Source organism: Pollicipes pollicipes, unplaced genomic scaffold (genome assembly GCF_011947565.3).
Source record: "Pollicipes pollicipes isolate AB1234 unplaced genomic scaffold, Ppol_2.1 Scaffold_4740;HRSCAF=5597_pilon_pilon_pilon, whole genome shotgun sequence".
Taxonomy (NCBI): Eukaryota; Metazoa; Arthropoda; class Thecostraca; order Pollicipedomorpha; family Pollicipedidae; genus Pollicipes; species Pollicipes pollicipes.
In genome coordinates this window covers 36,664,223-36,685,547 of record NW_023596545.1, presented here as the reverse complement: position 1 = coordinate 36,685,547, position 21,325 = coordinate 36,664,223, and the positions used below count along the sequence as shown (strand labels likewise).

Sequence of the window (21,325 nt, the reverse complement as noted above, 5' to 3'; positions counted from 1 at the left end):
ACAGCCCCCCAGTCCGGCCGAATCCCACTGTGCTACCCGCGACCGAGCGCCGCTCGTCCAACGCCCGAGACGGCACAGTCGGAAGCCGAGGGCCGGAGACAGCAGTTAAAAGCCAGGGCGCAGTCAGCGCAGGAAAAGCCGACAGCGCGGTCGGAAGCCAAGGCACGACCCAGCGGGATGACCAATCACGCCAAACAGATCACGCCAACCACCGGGAATGCACAATCGGACGGTGGTCGACGCGATGCTCGAATAATCTCCTCGTATGTGGCGGTTGGCGCTCGTGCCCGGACGAGACATGAGCCACCGCGGACGGCGCCGCGGACGGATCGGCGGTCGGACGCCGGCGCGGGCGGGCGCCGCTGGGACAGTGTGGCGGGCGCGGCCGGGCGCCGCTGAGAGCGGTGTGGAGAGCACGGGTGGGCGCCGCTGGGACGGTGTGGCGGGCGCGGCCGGGCGCCGCTGAGAGCGGTGTGGAGAGCACGGGTGGGCGCCGCTGGGACGGTGTGGCGGGCGCCGCTGGGGGCGGTATGGCGAGCGCCCCTGGGGCGGTGTGGCGAGCACGGGCGGGCGCCGCTGGGGGCGGTGTGGCGAGCGCAGCCGGGCGCCGCTGGGACGGTGTGGCAAGCACGGCCGGGCGCCGCGCCCGCTGGGGTGGTGTGGCGGGGGCCGCTGGGAGCGGTGTGGCCGGCGAGAACACGCCGACGGCCGGGCCGGCTGAGAGCGGCCGCCAAGGTCAGCCGATGCAATCAAGACAGGTAAACGCCGCCGAAGGCTGCCGCACCGAGAGCGCCGGCCGCTCGTCTCAAAACTGACGGGGTGGGGCGCCGAGCCCCGACAATGAGCACCAGACCGGAGTAAAGACCGAACCCCGACAATGAGCAACGAACCGGGGTAAAGACCGAATCCCGACAATGAGCAACAAACCGGGGTAAAGACCGAACCTCGACAATGAGAAACAAACCGGGCTAAAGACCGAACCCCGACAATGAGCAACAAACCGGGGTGAAGACCGAGCGCCAACAATGAGCGACAAACTGGGATGAAGACCGAACCCCGACAGTGAGAAACAAACCGGGGTAAAGACAAAACCGCACGCCTGAGAGCTTACGTTTCCAGATCAGGCGCCTGCAAACGAACTATTTATCACTTGTGACCGGATCTAGTGCTGATATGTACAAAGGCCTGCCTTCATGCAAACCTGATGAGTAGCCTTTACAAGAGGCGCTACGGCCGGAGGCTGTCTGATGGCATCAAAACTAGACCTTTGCCACATGCACAAGAATATGCAGCACGCCAACAAGCATGTCTGACATTGTGGAAAAACGACCGACGTGAATATGCAACGTCATAGCCCATCAGTTATTCTAACCGCGGGCTGTCGGCGTCCACAAACACGCTGAAATGGATCTGTTGGTTGTTCGTATCCATGGCAACGCCACGTCCAGGGGCCATACAAACAGTCGTGGCCAAGTATCGTCCACCAAGGACCACAACCGCTGTTTACATAATGTCGGTCTCGGCCAAGCTGCCACGGCCGTTGCGACCTCGCAGCCAATACGCATCGAAAAGAACGACGGAACACGAACAGACAGCCTGGCTTTCCGAATCGAGGGGTGCACAGCGGGCCTAGAGTCCAGTCTCGATTGGAGATAGTCCAGTCCAGTCCTCCAGTCCAGTCCAGTCCAGTCCAGTCCAGTCCAGTCCAGTCCAGTCCAGTCCAGTCCAGTCCAGTCCAGAAGCCGGACACGGGAGGAGCTCACCCTTGACCGGCGGCGTGGAACGAACCGCGCGAGGCCCAACCGCCGATACGCGGCGCGACCGAACACGAAAGCGGGCTTATCTCCGTTTGCAGGCTCAGTGAAACGATCCATCGGTTGCGCGTCGGAGCGCGACGTCCCGAGCGGCAGCCGGTGTACCGCCACCCGAGCGGCGTCGGCGCACCCTGCGCGCAGGTGCCGCTGGTGGGAGAACGGAACCTCAGACAGCCGGGGCGCGACGTCCCGAGCGGCAGCCGGCGTACCGCCACCTGCGCGCAGGTGCCGCTCGTGGGAGAACGGAAACTCAGGCAGCCGGGGCGCCGCGACCGAGTGTGACACGCTGTGTGTCGAACGCCTGTGACGCGCACTGCTGGTGATGTCCCGCATCACGTGCGTGAGCCCGACAAGCGCCAGTGATTGAGTGGTGAGTATGTTTGAGAACGACGTGCGGGAATCCGTAGGCGCAGCACATCCACGCCGCGTTCCTCGCGGTGTCTGCTTTCTAAGTCCAGCAGTGGGCACGGAAAGAAAGCGCTAGTCGTTCGACGCAGACGGCAAATAAAGCACGGAAGAAAACGGGGAAGTCACGAATCCCAGAGCGGACAGGCAGAAGAAACAAATTCCTCCAGACGTCAGCATCGCGCTGTACAGAAGTCTCGAGCGCTGTCTCATCCCCACCTCCGTCGGCGCCGAATGCGTCCTCTGCCTGATTTGAAAAAAAAAACACTTTCTCGTCACGTACGAAAGCACACGGCTTCGAGACAACGCTGATGGACCGTTTGAGCTCATCAGTCTCGCACGGTTCTCCGGTGCTGCGGCTGGGGCGGTCTCCTGTGGCGTCTGCCCAGCAGTCTGCCTAGCGGGGCAGAGTTTCTGGACGCTGATTCGAGGGAGATAACGCGGCGGATGCCGGCGCCCGCCGGACTCATCATCCATCCATTCATCTTTACTCCACCCCTCCGCTCTCAATTAACTTGGACAGATACGCGGTACATTTGTCTTCCTTCCATAGTCCAATCCAATCAAGTATTTAATTTCGATTTCATAAGCGAACGTACCGTAACCGAGCAGAAGATATATCTATCTTGGAAATAGGTGATACATTCCTTCTTGCACTAGCTGTTCGGGACCGTGCACTCCACGCGTGGTGTTTTTTTCAGCGTAAGCTCCCGTCGCTTTCCAAATAGCACATTGCCCAACACGCCACTAACAGCCTCAGCATGCTCCCATCCAGTGCAGCCCATTGTAATTGGACACAAAATAGTTCTGCAGCTTAGCCAGTGGGCTGGAACATCAAACCTCAATGACCACTGCCACAAAACGACCGAGACAAAGACGTTTGGCGAGAAAAACAAGCTCGGTGTGCCGCGAAAAGCCCGCCACATCACCGTCAACACAACACAACACGTGACTGAATGCGGCCATTAGACATGGGAGAATGGCCTGGGTCGGGCACGACCGGCTCCCCACGGAGGCTTCCCGATGAGAAGGCCACGAGACCCGGATTTTGTCCGCCGCCTCCCCCCCCCCCCCCCCCCTCATCCACGCGGTGGTACGGCGCCGACCGTTCCAGTCCCCTCCTCACCGCGCCGCACCACTGTCACTGGCAGGTGGCGAGCATCAGAGCTATGGGATCACGAAGGTCGCGTGGCGGTGACGACCCGGCCCGACCGGGGCGGCCAGGGCGGCGCATCACGGTGGAAGACGGGCGGCCGGCGTCATCACGACGCAGGTAACATCACCTCGGCTGTCGACCTACGACACCGCATGGAACGACACGAAATTGAAGAAACAAAAACATCCCGTTCGCGGCCAACCGCAGAGACGCCGAGCCGTCCGGTTGGCCGTCCGGCGGCGGTCGTGGTGGCGCGCCACGAGGTGGCCGGGGAGCGCGCCGAGAAGTGGCCACCGCGTGACGTAACACCGTGGTGGCGGCGCGCCCAGTGTCACCGGCGCTGCAGCGGGGGGGGGGGGGGCAGGCGCCCCGCCGCCGCTCCCTCCGACGTACCCGGCGCACCGGAAGGTCGCGGAGGTGCGCCCGCAGGCGGCCGCGACCTGAGGTGACTGACCCCGGCAGCGTTCCGCTCTTGCCCGGCTGCCGACGCCGCGACCCGGGCGACAACACGAGATCGCCCCAGCGCCCCGCCGTCGCACCACATCACGTGTATCGATGCGTGCGTGCGTCCACTTGCCGCGACAAAGCTGTGCGCCTGACGAGGCCAACCCCGTCCACCGTGAGGAATCGGCCAGGCTCCCGGCGCCGGGGTCAGGCCGCGGGCGGGTCTCAGCCCCGGAAAGGCTTAGTAGGGTGCGGCTGGGGAGGTCACTGAGTCATACCGCCTGGGCGGCCCGCGCCCACTCCAGCACGCTCAGCCTTTTCAGACACGTCAGCCATTGCGATACGGTGCAGAATGCTGTACGAGCAGCATACTGCGCATGCGCCGTCCCTCCTTCGGACGTGCCAACTTAAGCCTCGCGTTCCGTAGAGCAATACGGTAGTAGCACAGGGTGTTCGTCAGCTGTACGGATCGGATAGATCCAATACCTGACTTACATGCCGCCCTGCCCATGCTGCGAGCTGGAAGTCGTTTCATATTCATTCCGCTCGTATTCAGCCTGCTGACCTGGCGGTGGCGGGGCCGGACTTAACTCAGCTACTCGTAACTTACCTTCACATTTACTGACTCGCCTGGCGTCTCGCTCTGCTCGTCCCGGTAGATCCGGTGGACCGGCGTCACACTCACCGACTGATCTCGAACGCCAATGAGGCTCTTCTCGTCCCGGTAGACCCGGTGGACCGGCGTCACACTCACCCGACTAATCTCGAACGCCATGCGGCTCTGTTCGTCCTGGTAGATCTTGCGCGAGGCCCGCTTCTCAGTCGTCAGCACGTTGAGTTTGTCGATGACCCCCCGTGGCCAGCGTCTCGGCGTTGGCGCGGATCAGCCGGCTCAGCGACTCGGTCTCGTCCATCATCGTCGACCAGGCCTGCCGGTCGCACGGGGGGGGGGGGGGCTGGTAACGCGGCCGCGGTAACGGTCGGGCAGGCGGAGGGCACAGCGGTCGGTGGCGTTTAGCAGTCATGTATCAGCTACGATCGCTTGACAATCGATAGTTCTCATGCTGCCTGGCACCGACTGCACGCCTCGATTAAAAATCACCGGCGGCGAGATCGGGGCGGTGATTTTAGAATCTATTCTGGCGTTCCGAATCACTGGTCTACAACCATTTGGAGAACATCACTATAGTTTATTTATCATAATGGTCGAGGCAAATCGAGTCTTTAGTCTAGATGTACAGACAGAAAGTCGACCAATCGTGCCATAGTATCCGGTTGGGTAACGCATGGGTGCACGAGCGTGTGAAATCGCTGATAATAGATTGCGACACATTTCTGCGGACAAAACACCGCCACACGGTGCAGCAAAACTGCGAAAAACAAGCGGTTTGCATAACAAACGCAGCTACCGCAAAGCCTAACCGACCATCACGGAAGTCGCCGCACGGAAGCTTCCCACGCGCTGCCGCCTCTCCGACCCCAGCCGGCACCCCGCGGCCACTGACCTGAGCGATGAGGCTGCCCGCCATGTCCTCGGCGCGCTCCCACTTCTGCGCCTGCGCCACGACCTGCGTGAGGCCGGCGGCGTACTCGCGGTCGCACTTGACACGCAGCTGGAGGCAGCGTCGGATGGTGTCCATGAGGCGGAGCTCGCAGTCCTGGCGCGACAGCAGCGCCTCGTGGCTGGCGCGGCCCTGCAGAGCCGAGCTGAAGCCCATCCTCAGCCTGCCGCCGGGGGACGGCGCGTCAGCGGCGCGCGCGCGCTCACACACACACTGGCCGCGCTCGCGACCCAGGCACTGCTGCCGGCGGCGCGGAGCGAGCCCGAGCGGCACGGCGTCACACCGATGGCGCGCTGCCGGCGTCCCGCGCGGCGCTCCCACGGCCGCGGCGGCGCGGGTGAAAGTGAGCGCGCCGGCCAGCCGGTCACCTGCACGGCCGGCCGCGCGGCCCGCCCCCGACGCCGGCGCCGCCCCTCGCGCGCACGGGCCGGCCGCCGCGGCCGGTCGGTGAGTCAGCCGCCGCGCGGCGCCGCCGGCCGCCGCGCCCCGGCCGGTAAGCAGATGCGCCGCCCGGCACGCACCGTATCAACGCCAGCCGCACTCACCTGCTCCAGGCCGCGTCGATTAGTGATTCCAACCGCTCCATGGCGCGCGGCCGGGCGCCGGCGGCCGCGCCGGCGGCCAGGGCGAGCGAGCGCGCGGGTCCCGCAGCGCCGCGGCGCCTCGAACAATACCCCCTCGCACTCGCCGGCCGGCGGCTGACGCCGCGTTAACAAGCCCGTCGCTGTGCGGCCAGCTTCTCCCCGGAAAGGCGGCCCCCTCTGGAACGGGCGCGAGCCATTGTCGACCGCCGCCGCCGGACAAAGCGGCGCCGGACGTGTGACCGGGTGCACGCCTCCGGCGGCCGCTACAAAGCCGCAGGACAGTTATGCGCCGGTCGGAGCGGGCGCCGACGGCCGGGCGGTGAATGACGGGCCGTGTGAGGCCGTGGACGGATGGGCGATCATCGCGAGCGCGCGTTCCCACCCGGCGGCGGCCGCACCGGAACCGGCGCGCTCATCTAATCAAACAGCGGGCGATAATGGATGCGGCCAGCGCCGGATCGGTGCCAGCGGCGGTGGCGGCGCGGCCGTCAGACTTTGGGCGATGGGCGCCGCTGCCGACGACGAGTTTTCGGCCTGCGGGGGGCGGAACCTCGCTCGGCTGCCGGTCGGCGAGCGGTGCGCCTCTGATGACCGAGCCACGTTGTGCTATCAACGCACCGCGGCCTGACGGCAGGTCACCCTTCTGCTACGCGCGTGCCGTGGGCCTGGTGGCAGGGCTTCTCTGATATCTGCGAGCATAGCCGGCCTTCCGCTTTTGGCGAGAGGACAGTGTCACCGCAATGTCCCTCAGCAGCGGGTTGCTGGCGGCAGAATCCCGCCCTAACACCGGCCAACAGAGACACGGCAGACCCATGGGGGCAGACCCACGGACACAAACCCCCACTTGCGTTAACAGCGGGCCCGTGGAGCTCGACGGTGCTGCAGCAGCGGCCTCTGCCGGCCGGCGTTCGCTCCCTCGCCAGTAAACCGCGAACCAGACGGCACGACCGCCGCCGGCTTCGGCGGGCAGCGGCCCAACGGCGACGCCAATAATAAAGGCACGCCGTCGGTATGGCAGCCAGCTCGGCGCGCCGCGCCCCGCGGCCCGCCCGAGCTGGCTCTCCGACAGAAGGCGGGCGGGCGGCGCCGATTTCTGAATGGACCCAGAGGCAGCGCGCACTTCCGACGCCTACTAAAATTAGCGGCAGCGCCGCGCCAGCCGCTCGGATACGGGCGGAAGCCGACGAGTCGCCGCCCGGACGCCACGCGGGTCCAAAAAGCCGACCCCCTACCGACGCCGGCCTCGCATACGGCACGACAGCGGCGCAAGGTCCACAAGCGCCGGCTCCGCCAAAACAAACGGCGGGGCCATTAAGCTAGGGCGTCATCGCGAATCGCAGTGCGAGCGCCGATATGAATGGCATAAGCACGTCACGCCCGAGCTAGACAAGCGCGCACGGGACGCCAATGACCTATCAATCGCACAAAGAACGCAAGCAGCAACGCAAGGGCCCCAAGAGGTGCCACGATCGACGGATCAGGGGCTGAGGGACCGCCGGGCGGACGGCGGGACGACGGCGGCCCGGGTCTGCCCTCCGCGGAGCTGAGACGGCTGCGCGGCGACGGGCACCGCACGCGCGCACAGACCGCGCACTCGAGCCGCACTGACAGCCGGGGGCGCGCCCTCGAGGCCACGCCGGCGCCAATTGTGCCGAATCAAGCCAATTGCGGCGGTTTGCAGGGCGTTATTTTGGCCGACGCCGGCGATGCGGCTCCTCGACGTCACGGTCAGGTGCGGCACGTGACGGCGGCCACCGGCGCGGCACGCAGCGCGTCCGGCCGCGCGGCGGCGGCGGCGGCGGCGCCCCTCCCACCGTCGCGGTCACGTGCGGTGACCTCTGCTCGGCGCGGCGCGTCCCCCCCCCCCCCCCCCAGCAGTGGAAGCGATGGGACGGACAGGGGACCGGAGCGGTGACCCGACGCGTGGGCGGACCGCCAGCAGCTGGGCGCGCCGACCAGGCCGGCGCCCGCGGGCAGCGTCTGCAGCGAGCGCCGTCACACTCGGGTGCGTGCCGAACGGAGGACGTAGCGGATCGTTTGGTCCTTTCACGGCTCATTCAGCTGGCGGCTGCACGCTTCCGAGTGAATTCCGGCACCCGGCGGCCCGTTGGTTCCGACATTCCGCTGCTGGCGGCTTCCATGAAGACAGACTTGTCGTGACAGGAAACCGCGCGGGCGTAATGGAATGCACGCTTGCGGAGACTCGCTGAGAAACAGCCAGCGACGTTGTGTACAACACTTACGGAGAGAGAAAGGCCACGAAAACACCTGTGTGCTTTTCCAGCCAAAAATTGTCATGCCCCACCGACCACACTGTTCTTTGCTTATGCTCGCATGTCCGGCGCGGTCAAGTGGTCCGCCAACTCCACCTTCGTTCTCTCACAGCTCGCGGGGAAGCCAATGAAGCCTGGCCCCTCCACGCGCAAAAAAAATCGACCCCACGCACGGAACTAGGCACTGGCACCAACGCCAGCCCACCCAGCTCGCTGGTTTGGCAGAGCTGGGAGGGTGGGCGGTTTGCATCTGCGATCAGATCACGCACACGCCTCTCCTCAAAATGGACCCCGCTGCGGCTTGGCACATACTGACACCGACTGGCTAACAACACACGACAGCCGTGCATCCCTATGAATCAGCGCACCACTCAGCCCCTCCCCCCCCCCCTTCACAGGGACGGCCGCAGTTGGTTGCCATCCCCGTTTCCGGCGGTGGGCATCCACACCAGGCGGGTAATTGGTGCTTTCGATGACGTCGAAGACGACAAACCGAGCAAACGGCAACTACATCGGTAGTCGAACACCCGGATCGGCCAGCTGGCCCACATAGAGTGGATTTCGCTGACACGCCCCCCACCACGCCAGCCAGCCGGCACCATCGACTGGAGGCAGCCCCGTCCGCCGTCGGATGAAACACACTGCGGCGGCGCCGCAGACCGCACCGGCCGGCCGCCCGACAACAGGCCCGGAGGGGTCGGGCCGGGCCGGGCCGAGTCGGGCGGGATCTGGCACGGCCGGCCGGAGGCGTCGCGGCCGGCTCGCGTGAAACGTGGGCGTGTCACGTCAACGGTAAGCCCCGGGCTCCGTGACAGGCCCACGGCCGTGGCGAGCTCGTGCAAGCTTAGTTCACACGCGGCGCTAGGATTGACACAGTCGTGAGCCGGGCGTTACTTGAAACGGGATACGAACATTACCGGGGTCAATGGTCACATGCTGACACCGGTACCCTTCACAACGCGCGTACATAGATCCGTACTTGTCGGCGAAATGCAAGAAAGACGGCAAAGCTAGTTTGTCCCGGCGAGATCCTGTTCGGGATCGGACCACCGACGCATTCATGGAGAAATTTCAGCCAACCAGCTCTCCATTTGGGGCCGTCCAGTGACTGGCTCGCACATCCATACGGAGGATGCGATGGGCAGGAACATGCGCGCTGAGTCCGACGCTCCTCATGAATCGGAAGCCAGCTGGGCGAGCTGCCCCTCCGCACAAGACCAGCGCCGGGGCCGGATGGACCGCCGCACACCAGGCGGCGCTCCGGCTGGCGTGTCGGCGCCGAGCCGCGGCAGCTCATCGGCCACAGCCGTCAGCGAGCCGCTGCTTCTCGGAGCGGGCGCCCGCGCTCGACACGCGTATGTGCGGCAGACAGACCTGTCAGCGACTCGACGCGCGGTTGTCTGACAGACAGACCTGTCAGCGACTCGACGCGCGGTAGTCTGGCAGATAGACTTGTCAGCGACTCGACGCGCGGTAGTCTGGCAGACAGACTTGTCAGCGACTCGGAGCGCGGTTGTCTGGCAGACAGACCTGTCGGCGACTCGAAGCGCGGTTGTCCGGCAGACAGACCTGTCAGCGACTCGAAGCGCGGTTGTCCGGCAGACAGCTTCACCAGCGACACGCCGCACGACGGCCGGGCAGACCGGCGCACTCTGGTCAGCGCCCAGCCGCCGGCAACACAGCCACACCTCAGACCGGGCCCGCACCGTGTGCCGCTGCCAGCGGGCCCCAGCGAGGCAGCTCTGCCGAACGCCGCCGACTGTGCCGCGCCGGAGGTGCCGGCAGGACGGCTGTTGGGCCGGCTCCAGCCGACGCCGGGCCGCCGGCCGGACCGGGACCGTTTTAGCCCGCGGACCACACCCACCCCCGCGCTGGCACCGCGTCCGCCGGAGGCCGGGCGTGGCCACGCGGTGCCCCACCACGCATGCGGCCAACTCGGTGACGGAAAACGGGCAAGCCGTCTTGTTGTCCGTCCCAAACACCAACGAAAATAGATGTGGGAGGGAGACTGGGGACCTTTCATTGGAGGTCCTCGTCGCAGCATCAAAGTTTACAGAGGGCATAACTTTGCATGATAAAATTAGCTGTACAATAACAAAATCCAGCTCTTGGGCTTCATTTAAATGTTATGGCAGATTAAATAGATGTGATGCATTGCCAGGAAGGAACCAGAGCACTTTACATCCTGATAATGCAAGGTGACAATGCCAGTAATGGGCGTCATTGCATATGGTTCCCTGACCTACATTGCAAAGCTACCTGCGTTTCAAAGAATGACACCAATTTTCACTGATGATGGCCTCCAGCCACAAAACATACTTATGATGTTGATGACTGAGGCAGAAGGATAAGGACATGTCGATGGCGGCGGTCATTTTGCGCCCATCAGGACAGACTCATGCACAATAAAACATATATAAGTGGCTGTTGATCCACTATTAGGCAATTTTCATTTGCATTTGTATGTTGAATTACATTCACAGCTTTTGGATGCAATGCTGAAAAAGATGCAAGGTCAGGTAGATGGATGAAGAGGCTGCATCATCTCCCAATGATCCAATATTTTGCTCTGGCTCAGTGTTTAACACGCATTCACGCCTACTGCAAGTGTACAAGGATCCAGTAAAGCCATAATGTTAAACATGTTTTCAAGTATGCTGATGCTTACATGACAATCACTTCACACCTAGGGTTTACATGTGTTTGGACATCATCTTGAGTCAAATACCCTACATTTCTGACAATTTGCATAATATCCAAAACTTGAGCCACATTCTTGTTAGAAACTTTGATTTCTGAATGATGTTCATGCATCTCAGGTGATGCCTAAGTTCATTGTAGGTGGTATGTGCTTCTGATGGATTTTGACAAACTCTTGTGGTTTGAATAAAGGTGGTTTGGGTTCATTTCCTGCATCCACTGATTCTAGATTCCAATGCCAGGCCATAAACTCATTGGGCATAACTTATGATTTGGTCTTGATTAAACCCACAAACAATGTGTCAATGTCATTCCAGGACATTGTAAATTGCATCAAAACATTCCTTGCACTACATAATACTACATCTTTACTATGCCCTACTGAATGAAGCCATCAAAAAGTCTGTGGTTCTGACCTATTTCCATGGTGGCCTTTCCTTGGACACTAGTTTGATCTTACATCAGACCCTATGGTGATCTCACAATCCCTTTATACCCATTTTGCAAATCACAAAGCCATGAAAACATGAAGACAACATACTTAAAAAAACTGGCCACAGGCAGAGCAGTTGGCTCAAAATTGCCTCCAGAACTTCTTCAGTCAAGACCTGCAGATACATTGCATTTCACAACCCTCTTTACCCTGGGATCTAATGACCAGACCAAATACATGTTAAATGGTAGTTGACATCTGTGGTCATTACAATTAAACAATGGTAGTCTGATCAATGATAGCACCATTGGTAATATCAAATATTGAAAACTACCCCATAAGTTTATAGCATTGCAGTGCCTTTAATGAGTGTGACTGCAACTCCAATCAAACAGCCAAATGACAGAACACATTTTCTGCATTGCAAGCATGTCAAATCATCAATACAGTGTATCCATCATGATGGTACAAATTTTTATGTGCAGTACTGACTGTGTCATACTATCAACCACTTTTGAAAATGCTACATCATTTATATCAAGACATGGTAGCCAATCAACTTGAAATTACTTTTAGCACTCGGCATTAACTGGTATATTCAAAGGGAAATAAGATTGGTACTTGCATACCACAACTGCTATAAGAGTTAATGCTATCTGTATAAAAATTATGACACTTATCTAGCATCCAAGGTAACTTTGCAAAGTTTGATTGCATGTTCAAAACATGTGCCTGCATTCCTATTCAAGAATATGAGGAATACTGATATAACTCTGCCAGTACAGTATTGCCACAAACAAAATGGATGTTGACCCTGCTATCACCCCCTGTTGCAGTAGTAAAAAAAATAAAAGGGGTAAAGGTAGGAGTAGGGTTAGGTTATGCTAAGATGGGTTAGGTTAGATTAGGTTAGGTTATATCACATTAGATTAAATAAAGCAAAATTGCTGACCTTATTAGGCCAGCAATGTCACTTGTTACTACAGTGCTCAGAAAAAAGCAAATCCTACATTCTTACAATGATCCTACACAAAATGCATTCCATGCTGCATGGCACAACAGCCATGGGGACCAGTTTGTGGGCACATGTGTTACTAATATCATTCCACTCCAATTATCATGCAATAGTTCGGGAAATACGATGTGACATGCTGAAGCAAGAGCATACCAATAGCTACAATCATCGTAAGTGATTATTAATGCAGATTTTGACAGAAGGATTTCACTTTGATCACAACCTACAAACATGCAGAGCACCAGCGCCATATCCACAGCAATCCACCCAAGAAAACATACTGAGTGACAGCTTCATGTCAGTGTAAATTGATTAGACATCAACATAAGTGCAAACAGCACGATTACAAATCATTGGCGGGAACTAAGTAACTTCGCTAACACGTCCTGTCCGCGATACCACGCACAAACACAAACACATACGGTCCAAACAGTTTACTTGTCATGTTTGGTCCTTCCCTTCCGGAATGGGAGGAGTAGCTTACCAGCAAAGAAGTGTAAGAAGTGAAGATCTCGAAAAGATTCAGAATATTGGCTCCGTGGTAAAACCAATGCAATAAAGAAACGGTGTGAAATGGGCGGGCGATAACCGCAACCAGTGATAACTCACATCAAGCGCACACAACCCGCAGCATTTCCGTGATGACTGTTACGCTCTTGCGCCTTTTGCGCCATATATGTATAACATAAAGTTTTGCGCGTGTGCGACATAATGTGACGCAAACTATAAATCCTGGTTTTTTCAAGGTCTTGCATTTTCGCCTTCACTTTCATTATATATTTCGTTGTTAGGGTAGGTGGTAGAAACGTCACGAATGTTTTTGAGATTTGATGATGTGTACCTGCTGAGTGGGTCAGAAAGGCAATCCTCAAGCTGTCTGAATCTCCTGATGTGTAACAAATGACATCCTCGTTTTGTTCAAAAACATGCTCATTAATACTGCAAATCCCAACAGGCCACAGGGTGTGTCCTTGGATCATGTGTGCTTTTTCGACCGGTGCATTCATTACCTCTCAGTCAGGCTTAAATTTTCTCAGATAGGGTCAAGGATTGTTGTCTGGAAGTTGGAAGGCAGTGGGGAAAACACCCAAAGGTTGGGGTTTGGAATTGTTCACATGATTGTGCTACAGATTTGTGTTTTAGTTGTGGAGTATGAGGTTATGTGAATGATAGTGACTGGAAAAAATTGTTAGGAAATTTGTGATTCATTTTGAGAAAGTTAGATAAAACTAGTTGATGTAAATGGTCATATTTTCAGGCAATTGTAAGTTAAAAAGCTGTGCATGGCAATAAAAAACTTCCATTCCTTTTTGTCACCAGCCTGAAATGCTTAGTGTCATGTTTTCATTTCTACCAGTGGATTTAAATGTATCCTACACTGGTGAAAGATGTGATTAATTGTTTTCCTGTTTTCAACCACAAATTTGGTGACCTATGTTTTCTCGTCACCAAGGAATGTAATACGTGTTTCAAGTTTTGGTACACAGATACAGTGATATGTTTATTGAACATGTTTTAAATTAATTTAGAATAGGCTGTTTACTCATGTGTTTGTGTTTCGCAGGTTCAGCTTAGAAGCTGTGGAGTGCTTGCATTGTGCAGTGTAACTTGTCACTGTTGGTTTTGCTACTTGATCTTCCCAGAATTTGGAACCTGTGACTTACTAGTTGAGATCAAATCAACTGCAATTTACATTTTTGGTTATGTCTGCACTCCTTCACCAACGACTGCGGACCAGTGCAGCTCTTGGGCGAGCCTTCACCAGGTTTAGTTCATCTGATAGCAAAGTGAAGGTTTGTAATTCCTTGTGCTTACTTTGGGCTGTCCTGGACTCATGCTGTCTCATATATTCCATTGCTGTTTTAGGTACTCAGACTATTTAAAACTATTTCATTCATGGGATAGCTTTTCTTCCAGAAGAAAAGTTTGAGTTGTGTGTTTCTCTTGCAGAATGAAAAGTGCATTTGGGGGCAGTTTGTTTTTGCTTAATATGGTGCCTTTGAAAGCACACAGTTCATGGTCATTATTTGCACTCTGAAATCATGGTGCAATAGTGAACATATTGTTTTGACATGTGATATGAAACATGGTCTCATAGCCTAGTTAGCCATGCGTCTTCATTCTGTCATGTTGCAGAATGGGCTGGTGCTTTGTGTCTACAAAGATGGAGATAAGTGTTCAATGACAACTGAAACCAAAAAGTTTAATGAGAGGCTTGGTGGTCACCTCACAGAGCTGCTTGAATGGTGGGTGTTATGTTTTTCATGCTTCATTGGTCTGTTACCTGTGTTTTTTTTTATAATTATGAGCATGTGCATCAGTATATGGATCCCTAATATAATCAATGCTATGTCATGAGCCATTTTTTCAGTATTTTGTGCATTAATATGAAGCTAATATGGATGAATGGCAATGAATGGTTTTGGTAACTATTCTAAAAATATGCTTCATTCTGGTGCAAAACTGATGTAATCATGCATTGCTTCATTACATCTTAGTGACCACAACAGAGCATGATGGTCTCACATGTGACTGCTGTGAGCCAGTACAGATCAGCACAGCCACACATTTTTAAGCCCCAGCTTACGCCTGCGTCCTCACTCCGTCCGCGTGTGCGACAGTGCCGGCATCTCGGGAAAGCTGGCCACGCCGCGGCTGCTGTACGGCCTGACTGCCGAGTTCCCTTGCGTGGCCGTGGTCGGGCTCGGCGAGAGCGCCGAGCAGACGGTGGACGACGCTGAGAACGTCCACCAAGGCCGCGAGAACGTCCGCCACGCCGTCGCCAGTGAGTGCACCGTCCATGGTGTACACCTGTCGGCTGTCTCACGACACTGAGCCGGTGCTCTTCGGGCGCCACCGTCGTCGTTTGGCGGTGACGGCGACTGACACTGACACTGACGTGTGCGTGTGTGTGTACGTGTGTGTGCGTGTGTGTGCGTGTATGTGACTGTGTCAGCTCTGCAGGGCGTCAGCTGCAGCCATGCGGTGTGTAGCATTGGCAGACAGCATGCAAGCCCTATGATGCATGGGCCATAACCACGTGTCAGCCGTGTGTTACGTAAGCCCCAGCCATATGACGTCGACAGGCGGCGTGACGGCCCTGCGTGACGTCCAGTGCAGTCACGTGACGGTGGAGCCGACCGAGCACGCGGAAGCGAGCGCCGAGGGCGCGCACCTGGCGCTCTGGTCGTACGACGAGCTGAAGGCCGAGGCCGACCGTCAGCGGCCGGTGCAGCTCAGCTGTGCCGGCGGCGACAGGTGGGCGCTCCTTGCCGACCGCGCCGGGGATCCGCCGGCCCGCCCTCCAGGCCGTCTGCTGACGGTGACAGGGCCGCGTCCTGTCCAGCGTACTTGTGGTTTGTTGGATTAGATGTCATGGTTGTGTGTTGCATTTGGGGCTTGTATGGTTGGCATAACGTATGCTATCTCGGTGTAGGCGATTTTGATAGGTGTGGTTACGCGACTGTGGCTTGAAAGCTATCGGTTCAGTACTCCTGCTTTTGTTTTGTCAGTGAGCTTTGGCGCCGTGGTGCCCTGAAGGCTTCCGGACAGAACCTGGCGAGGACACTGATGGAAAGCCCCAGCCAACTACCTGACTCCCACGCTCTTCTGTGAGGTCAGCATTCTGTGGTGTCGGTCAGGTGTGACTCAGCGGATCTGTGATGGTCGGGAGTAACGCTCTTCGGATGCAGTGGCGCGGACTTGTGCGTTAGAGATTTAGATTGGGTTTTCGGTTGGAGTGGCGATTTTTAGTTGGAGTGGCGTGGCGACAATACAGCTGGCCCACCTTGTCAGCTGTTTGGGAAGCTCCTTTACGTGCGACGTGTGACTTCTATTGCATGGCAACAGGAAAATGAAGTTAGCGTAGCATTGAATTATCTCAATGTAGATTGCCAATGCCAATGCTCATTCCATAAAATATTCTAAAACAACCGAAGTGTCTGTTCTTTGCTTTATTGCACACGGAGGGATGGATGTGGGTTCCGACCCGTGCCCGGCTGCGCGGTCTGCAGTGTGATCCCCTCCCATCGGCCAGCGTGTCTCGGAGGCCATGTCTTCGCTGCCGGTGGAGGTGGTGGTGCGGGACGAGGCCTGGATCCGTCAGCGAGGCATGGGCGCTTCCTTAGCGTGTCGCGCGGATCGGCCGAGCCGCCGCGCTTCCTGGAGCTGAGCTACAGCGGCGCCGGCGCCGACGCTGCGCCGCTCGCCGTCGTCGGTGAGCGATAGGGATTCCCCGCCCGGCGAGGGGACTCCCGCCCGGCGAGGGGGCTCCCGCCCGGCGAGGGACTGTCGCCCGGCGAAGGGGCTCCCGCCCGGCGAGGGGACTCCCGCCCGGCGAGGGGACTGTCGCCTGGCGAGGGACTCCCGCCCGGCGAGGGGGCTCCCGCCCGGCGAGGGGGCTCCCGCCCGGCGAGGGGACTGTCGCCTGGCGAGGGGACTCCCGCCCGGCGAGGGGACTGTCGCCTGGCGAGGGGACGGTCGCCCGGCGAAGGGGCTCCCGCCCGGCGAGGGGGACTCCCGCCCGGCGAGAGGGCTCCCGCCCGGCGAGGGGGCTCCGCCGGGGGGCGAGGGGGCTCCCGCCGGCGAGGGCTCCGCCCGGCGAGGGGGACTCGCCTGGCGAGGGGGACTCCCGCCGGCGAGGGGATCCCGCCCGGCGAGGGGCTCCCGCCGGCGAGGGGGCTCCCGCCGGCGAGGGCTCCCGCCCGGCGAGGGGGCTCCCGCCCGGAGGGGGCTCCCGCCGGCGAGGGGACTGTCGCCTGGCGAGGGGCTCCCGCCCGGCGAGGGGGCTCCCGCCCGGCGAGGGGACTGTCGCCCGGCGAGGGGGCTCCCGCCCGGCGAGGGGACTCCCGCCCGGCGAGGGGGCCCCGCGCCTGACGAGGGGGCTTCCGCCCGGGAACGAGACTCTCGTCCGGCGATGGGACGCTGGTCGGAGGACAAAGAGGTGCTGTCTTACTGTTGCTGTGGCCGACGATTGAAGGATCGCGTCCGAGTGCCGGGAAGGGTGGGCAGGAATAGCAGAGTGGCTGAAATGTGGGGTGTCCAACGGCAGCCGATGTGTTGCGTGGCTCCGATTTTGGTATAAGCGTTTAGGACTGTGGTCAAACAAAGGCTAGGTTTCTGTTCAATTTTGGGCCGGGCAGCAACCATGTGCGAAATTCTCACCGAAACGCTCGTAAATTGTCTTTACTGCACGAGCATTGTTTGCACAACTGCATACCGCGACCGCCTTGCCTTTCCTCCGCCCGTCACCGCCTCTCTCGCCGCCAGGCAAGGGCGTCGTGACGTTCGACTCGGGCGGCATCTCGCTGAAGCCGGCCAAGAACATGGACACGATGCGGGCGGACATGGGCGGCGCCGCCTGCACGGTGGGCGTGCTTTACGCGGCGGCGCAGCTCGGGCTGGCGGCCAACCTGCGCGCTTTCATACCCCTCTGCGAGAACATGCCGGGCAGCCGCGCCACCAAGCCCGGCGACGTCGTCACCGCCATGAACGGCAAGACCGTGCAGGTGCGGCGGGCGCGCACGGCTGGCCAGCCGGCTGGCTGGGTTCCCAGCTGTTGGGTCTGGTCGGAAGCAGCCTGGACAGTGATCTGCTGGCATTGATGCCGTGTGGTTTAGCGGCTGCTGTATGTTGTAACACGTGCAAAGTGATTGCATCCCGAGAGTCGGTCATGTCAGCCTCGCATGAGCCACGTATTACTTGAGAGTGTGGTACGTGACGTGCCAGTCTGGCGGTGTGGTCCACGTTTGTGTCCTGGAACCGTGCGCTCTGATTCTGGGGCCATAAACGAAGTATTCTGTTGTCGACGGAGATGCAGCCGTCGGTGCACATGGAGAGCTAGAGATGCTAACAGCGCAGTGTTTTGGCTCATTGGGAAACAGAGGGTGTCGTGTTCAAGCAAGTCTGTGCCGTTGTACCGCATCTGGTGTATCTGCGGCGGATCCTCAGTGCCTCCCACGTGCGTTTGTCCGGTCCCTTGCACCCGGCCACAGTAGTGCGGTACTACCCTAACCTCGGTCGCTGCGGTGCGACCTGACCTCGGTCGCCGCGGTGCCGCCAGGTGGACAACACGGACGCCGAGGGGCGGCTGATCCTGGCAGACGCTCTCTGCTACGCGCAGGAGTGCCGGCCGCGCGCCATGCTCAACATGGCCACCCTCACCGGTGAGAGGCTGCCGCCGGTGGCGGGGCCGGTGGCGGAGACGGGTCTGAGCCCCTGCCGGACGGATGGGGTCCGCCGCGAATGGCGGCAGTCGTGGCGCGTGGCGGCAGGGTGACGCGCCCGGCCTTGATTGTGCTTTTTGGAGGCGACGCATGGTGTTGAACTAAGGTGTATTCAAGGGTCTTCCGTGATGGCACGTTTGTCTCGAGAATGAGAATACCTTTGGTACCTGGCAATGCTCATGCATATTTGCTGTGCTGCTGTTCGTAGTGCGCTGTCCAGTGAACACGATGTCATGCACAAGCACGCACATCCACATCTTGAAAATCACTCCATTCTGACGTCGAAGTAAAGCTCACTCCTGACAGGAAGCAGTCGGTGTCGGCACCTGAAGTTACGTGCTGTATTTTCTGTCGGATATGTGGGTGAAATGGCCGTCCCGTAATATCTAACTGGACGCTGTGCTCTTGCCAACAGGCGCCATCTCTGTGGCGCTGGGCTCGGCGGCCGTCGGCGTGTTTACCAACTCGACCGCCGCGTGGCACCAGCTGCGCGCGGCCGGCACCAACACGGGCGACCGCGTCTGGCGCATGCCCCTCTGGAAACACTACACCAAGTCGATGAAGGGTGAGTGGTGCTAGCCCCGGGTCGGGTCAATGGGGCGCGCGTCGTCCTGACAACGCTACACAGAGTCGGTGACGGGTGATTGTCCGTCTCGGGCGTCGGGTCCCGTTCCGAACGGGAAGCACGTGGCCACACGCACCGCACGGGCGCGTGTTTCGTGCGTGAGGCTCTGTTTGCTTTGTCTCCCCCGTTGTTACTGGTTCACGGACGGACTAAGCATGGAGGTTGAGAGGCAGGGACTCTCCGAGGATCAGACGATAGCACGTAAGTGCTTCTTACGGAGGCCACGGGTGTGGAAGCCTCTGCGTTGCTTACCTCGCAACCCTTTTTCGATGCCTGCATGTTTGGGAGGCTAGGAAGATGAGCCGTCTGCCAAGTAAGACATGTATTCTAACTCGCTGCCGCAGCCGCAGGTCTGGTGTATTGCTGAACTGTTTCGTCCTGCTTGATCCTCAATATGTGCGGTTCTTATAAATGCTTGTCATGAGCAGCCAGGAAGGGAACTGGCCCGCGCAGGCTTTTACGAAGCTATTTGGGAAACTAGAGGGCGTTGCACCACGGCATCTTCGCCTTTTGCTCATTTAAGAATGTCTTAGATAAGCTTGTACTGGTACCAGAAACGGGTGCATATTGTAAGTACAGATACAGACTATGTAAGTATGACGGGCGCTGATGCCACGAAGACAGACTTAGCACGTGGTGACCAATGTGAGTTATTCTGTTATATTTTTTTCTGAAGGGCCACATATTGGCATGGACATTCATGACAAGTCTGACGGGTGGTTGTAAAGCAGTGCAGGTAATCAAAAAGGTTGTCGGCTTTCAAGTGAGCAAAGTAACAGATGCCACTGGTCGTGGTGCACCCTGCTGAGCGCTGGGTGGCGGTGTGCGCAGGCGGGCGGCTGGCCGACCTCAACAACCTGAGCTCCTCGGCACCGGCCGGCGGCTCCTGTACGGCCGCCGCCTTCCTGCGGGTGAGACTGGCCTCTCCCCGGTTAGCCCTCTCCCCGGGGTCAGGCGCCGTCCCCGCCGCCGCTCAGGCGGCCCCTGCTGAGCGCCGTCCTCCTGCCGGCAGAGTGCAGGCTGGCCGACCTGAACAACATCGGCTCGGCGACCGGGGGCGGCGCCTGCACGGCGGCCGCCTTCCTTCAGGTCTGGTCGGCCCCGCGGGTGGGGGGAGGGAGGACGGCGGAGGGGGACGGGGATGAAATGACTTGAGTTTGTTTGCTAGTTACTTTGGGGTGTGAGAGCGTCGAGTTTTTCGAGCTCATGATTGGAACCATGCGTTTAGGTTTTCGAACAGCACACATGAAACTGTTATGTATTGTAGTTTGTTTTGCTTAGCAACAAGTGCAGATCAGGCGTTTTGCTCAGCGTATCCAGTGCTCCTCACTTCGAATGTGTTTGCTTGGAGCCCATCAGTCGCCTCCGCTCATCACCATCCCTCCCCGCAGGAGTTTGTGGCCGAGGATTTGCCCTGGCTGCACGTGGACATCGCTGGCACCATGGAGAACACCACCGATGTGCCGTACCTGAGCAAAGGCATGAGCGGTCGGCCCACGCGCACCGTCCTCGAGTTTGCCGAGGCCATCTGCCAGCAGGGCTCCCGCTAACGCGCGGCCTCGGTCCGAACTGGCAGTTGTGGCGGTGACCGCTGAGCCGCGCCACCCGCGCCGCTGTTTGGTCGTCGGCCAGGAGCAAATGTGGAGCGGAGCCACAAAGCTCTTGGGCACGCGGAAGCACGCTTTGTGGCTCCGCATCGTTAGAGCTGCGGTGGGAGGGTGGCTTAGCTGTGCTTTGGATGCAGTGGAGTGGTTGCAGATGCCAAACTTGTGGGCGAATGATGTGACTGTATTGTCGAGTTTCTGACAGTGATCTTCCACGTTTTTCAGGCCGCTTGCGGGTGCCTTGTGATATTGAACCAATAGCAGGGTTGGTGCGTTGGACATGGTGTGGGAAGTTGTCAATGGACGACGTTTTGACAATACGTTTTTAACAGCGACAGGTTTTGTATAACTAACAGGTCGTGCTCTTGCAACACATTGAACCCCATACAAATAAAGATTGTACAAATAAGGAAAACCGTTGGCAGTTTGTGATTTAGCCGGGTGACAGCCACTATCTGGCCTGTTTAGGGCGCACAACACAAAGAA

The 21,325-nt window shown here is 58.7% G+C and overlaps 2 protein-coding genes and 1 pseudogene across 3 annotated transcripts in view; 1 reads left to right on the top strand and 2 right to left on the bottom strand.

Moving 5' to 3' along the window:
• Window positions 1-21,325, bottom strand: part of LOC119098299 (cytosol aminopeptidase-like) — a 29,960-nt gene that overhangs the window by 6,819 nt on the left and 1,816 nt on the right. The window lies entirely within an intron of this gene.
• LOC119098556 (tyrosine-protein kinase Fer) lies at window positions 4,574-12,975 on the bottom strand (the record flags this gene model as incomplete). Of its 2 annotated transcripts, none has more annotated exon segments than XM_037221520.1 (3): window positions 4,574-4,748; window positions 5,325-5,544; window positions 12,871-12,975. In XM_037221520.1, coding segments are annotated over 2 exon segments (324 nt in total). In that variant the 5' UTR covers window positions 5,538-5,544; window positions 12,871-12,975.
• LOC119098557 (cytosol aminopeptidase-like) lies at window positions 13,112-21,255 on the top strand (annotated as a pseudogene).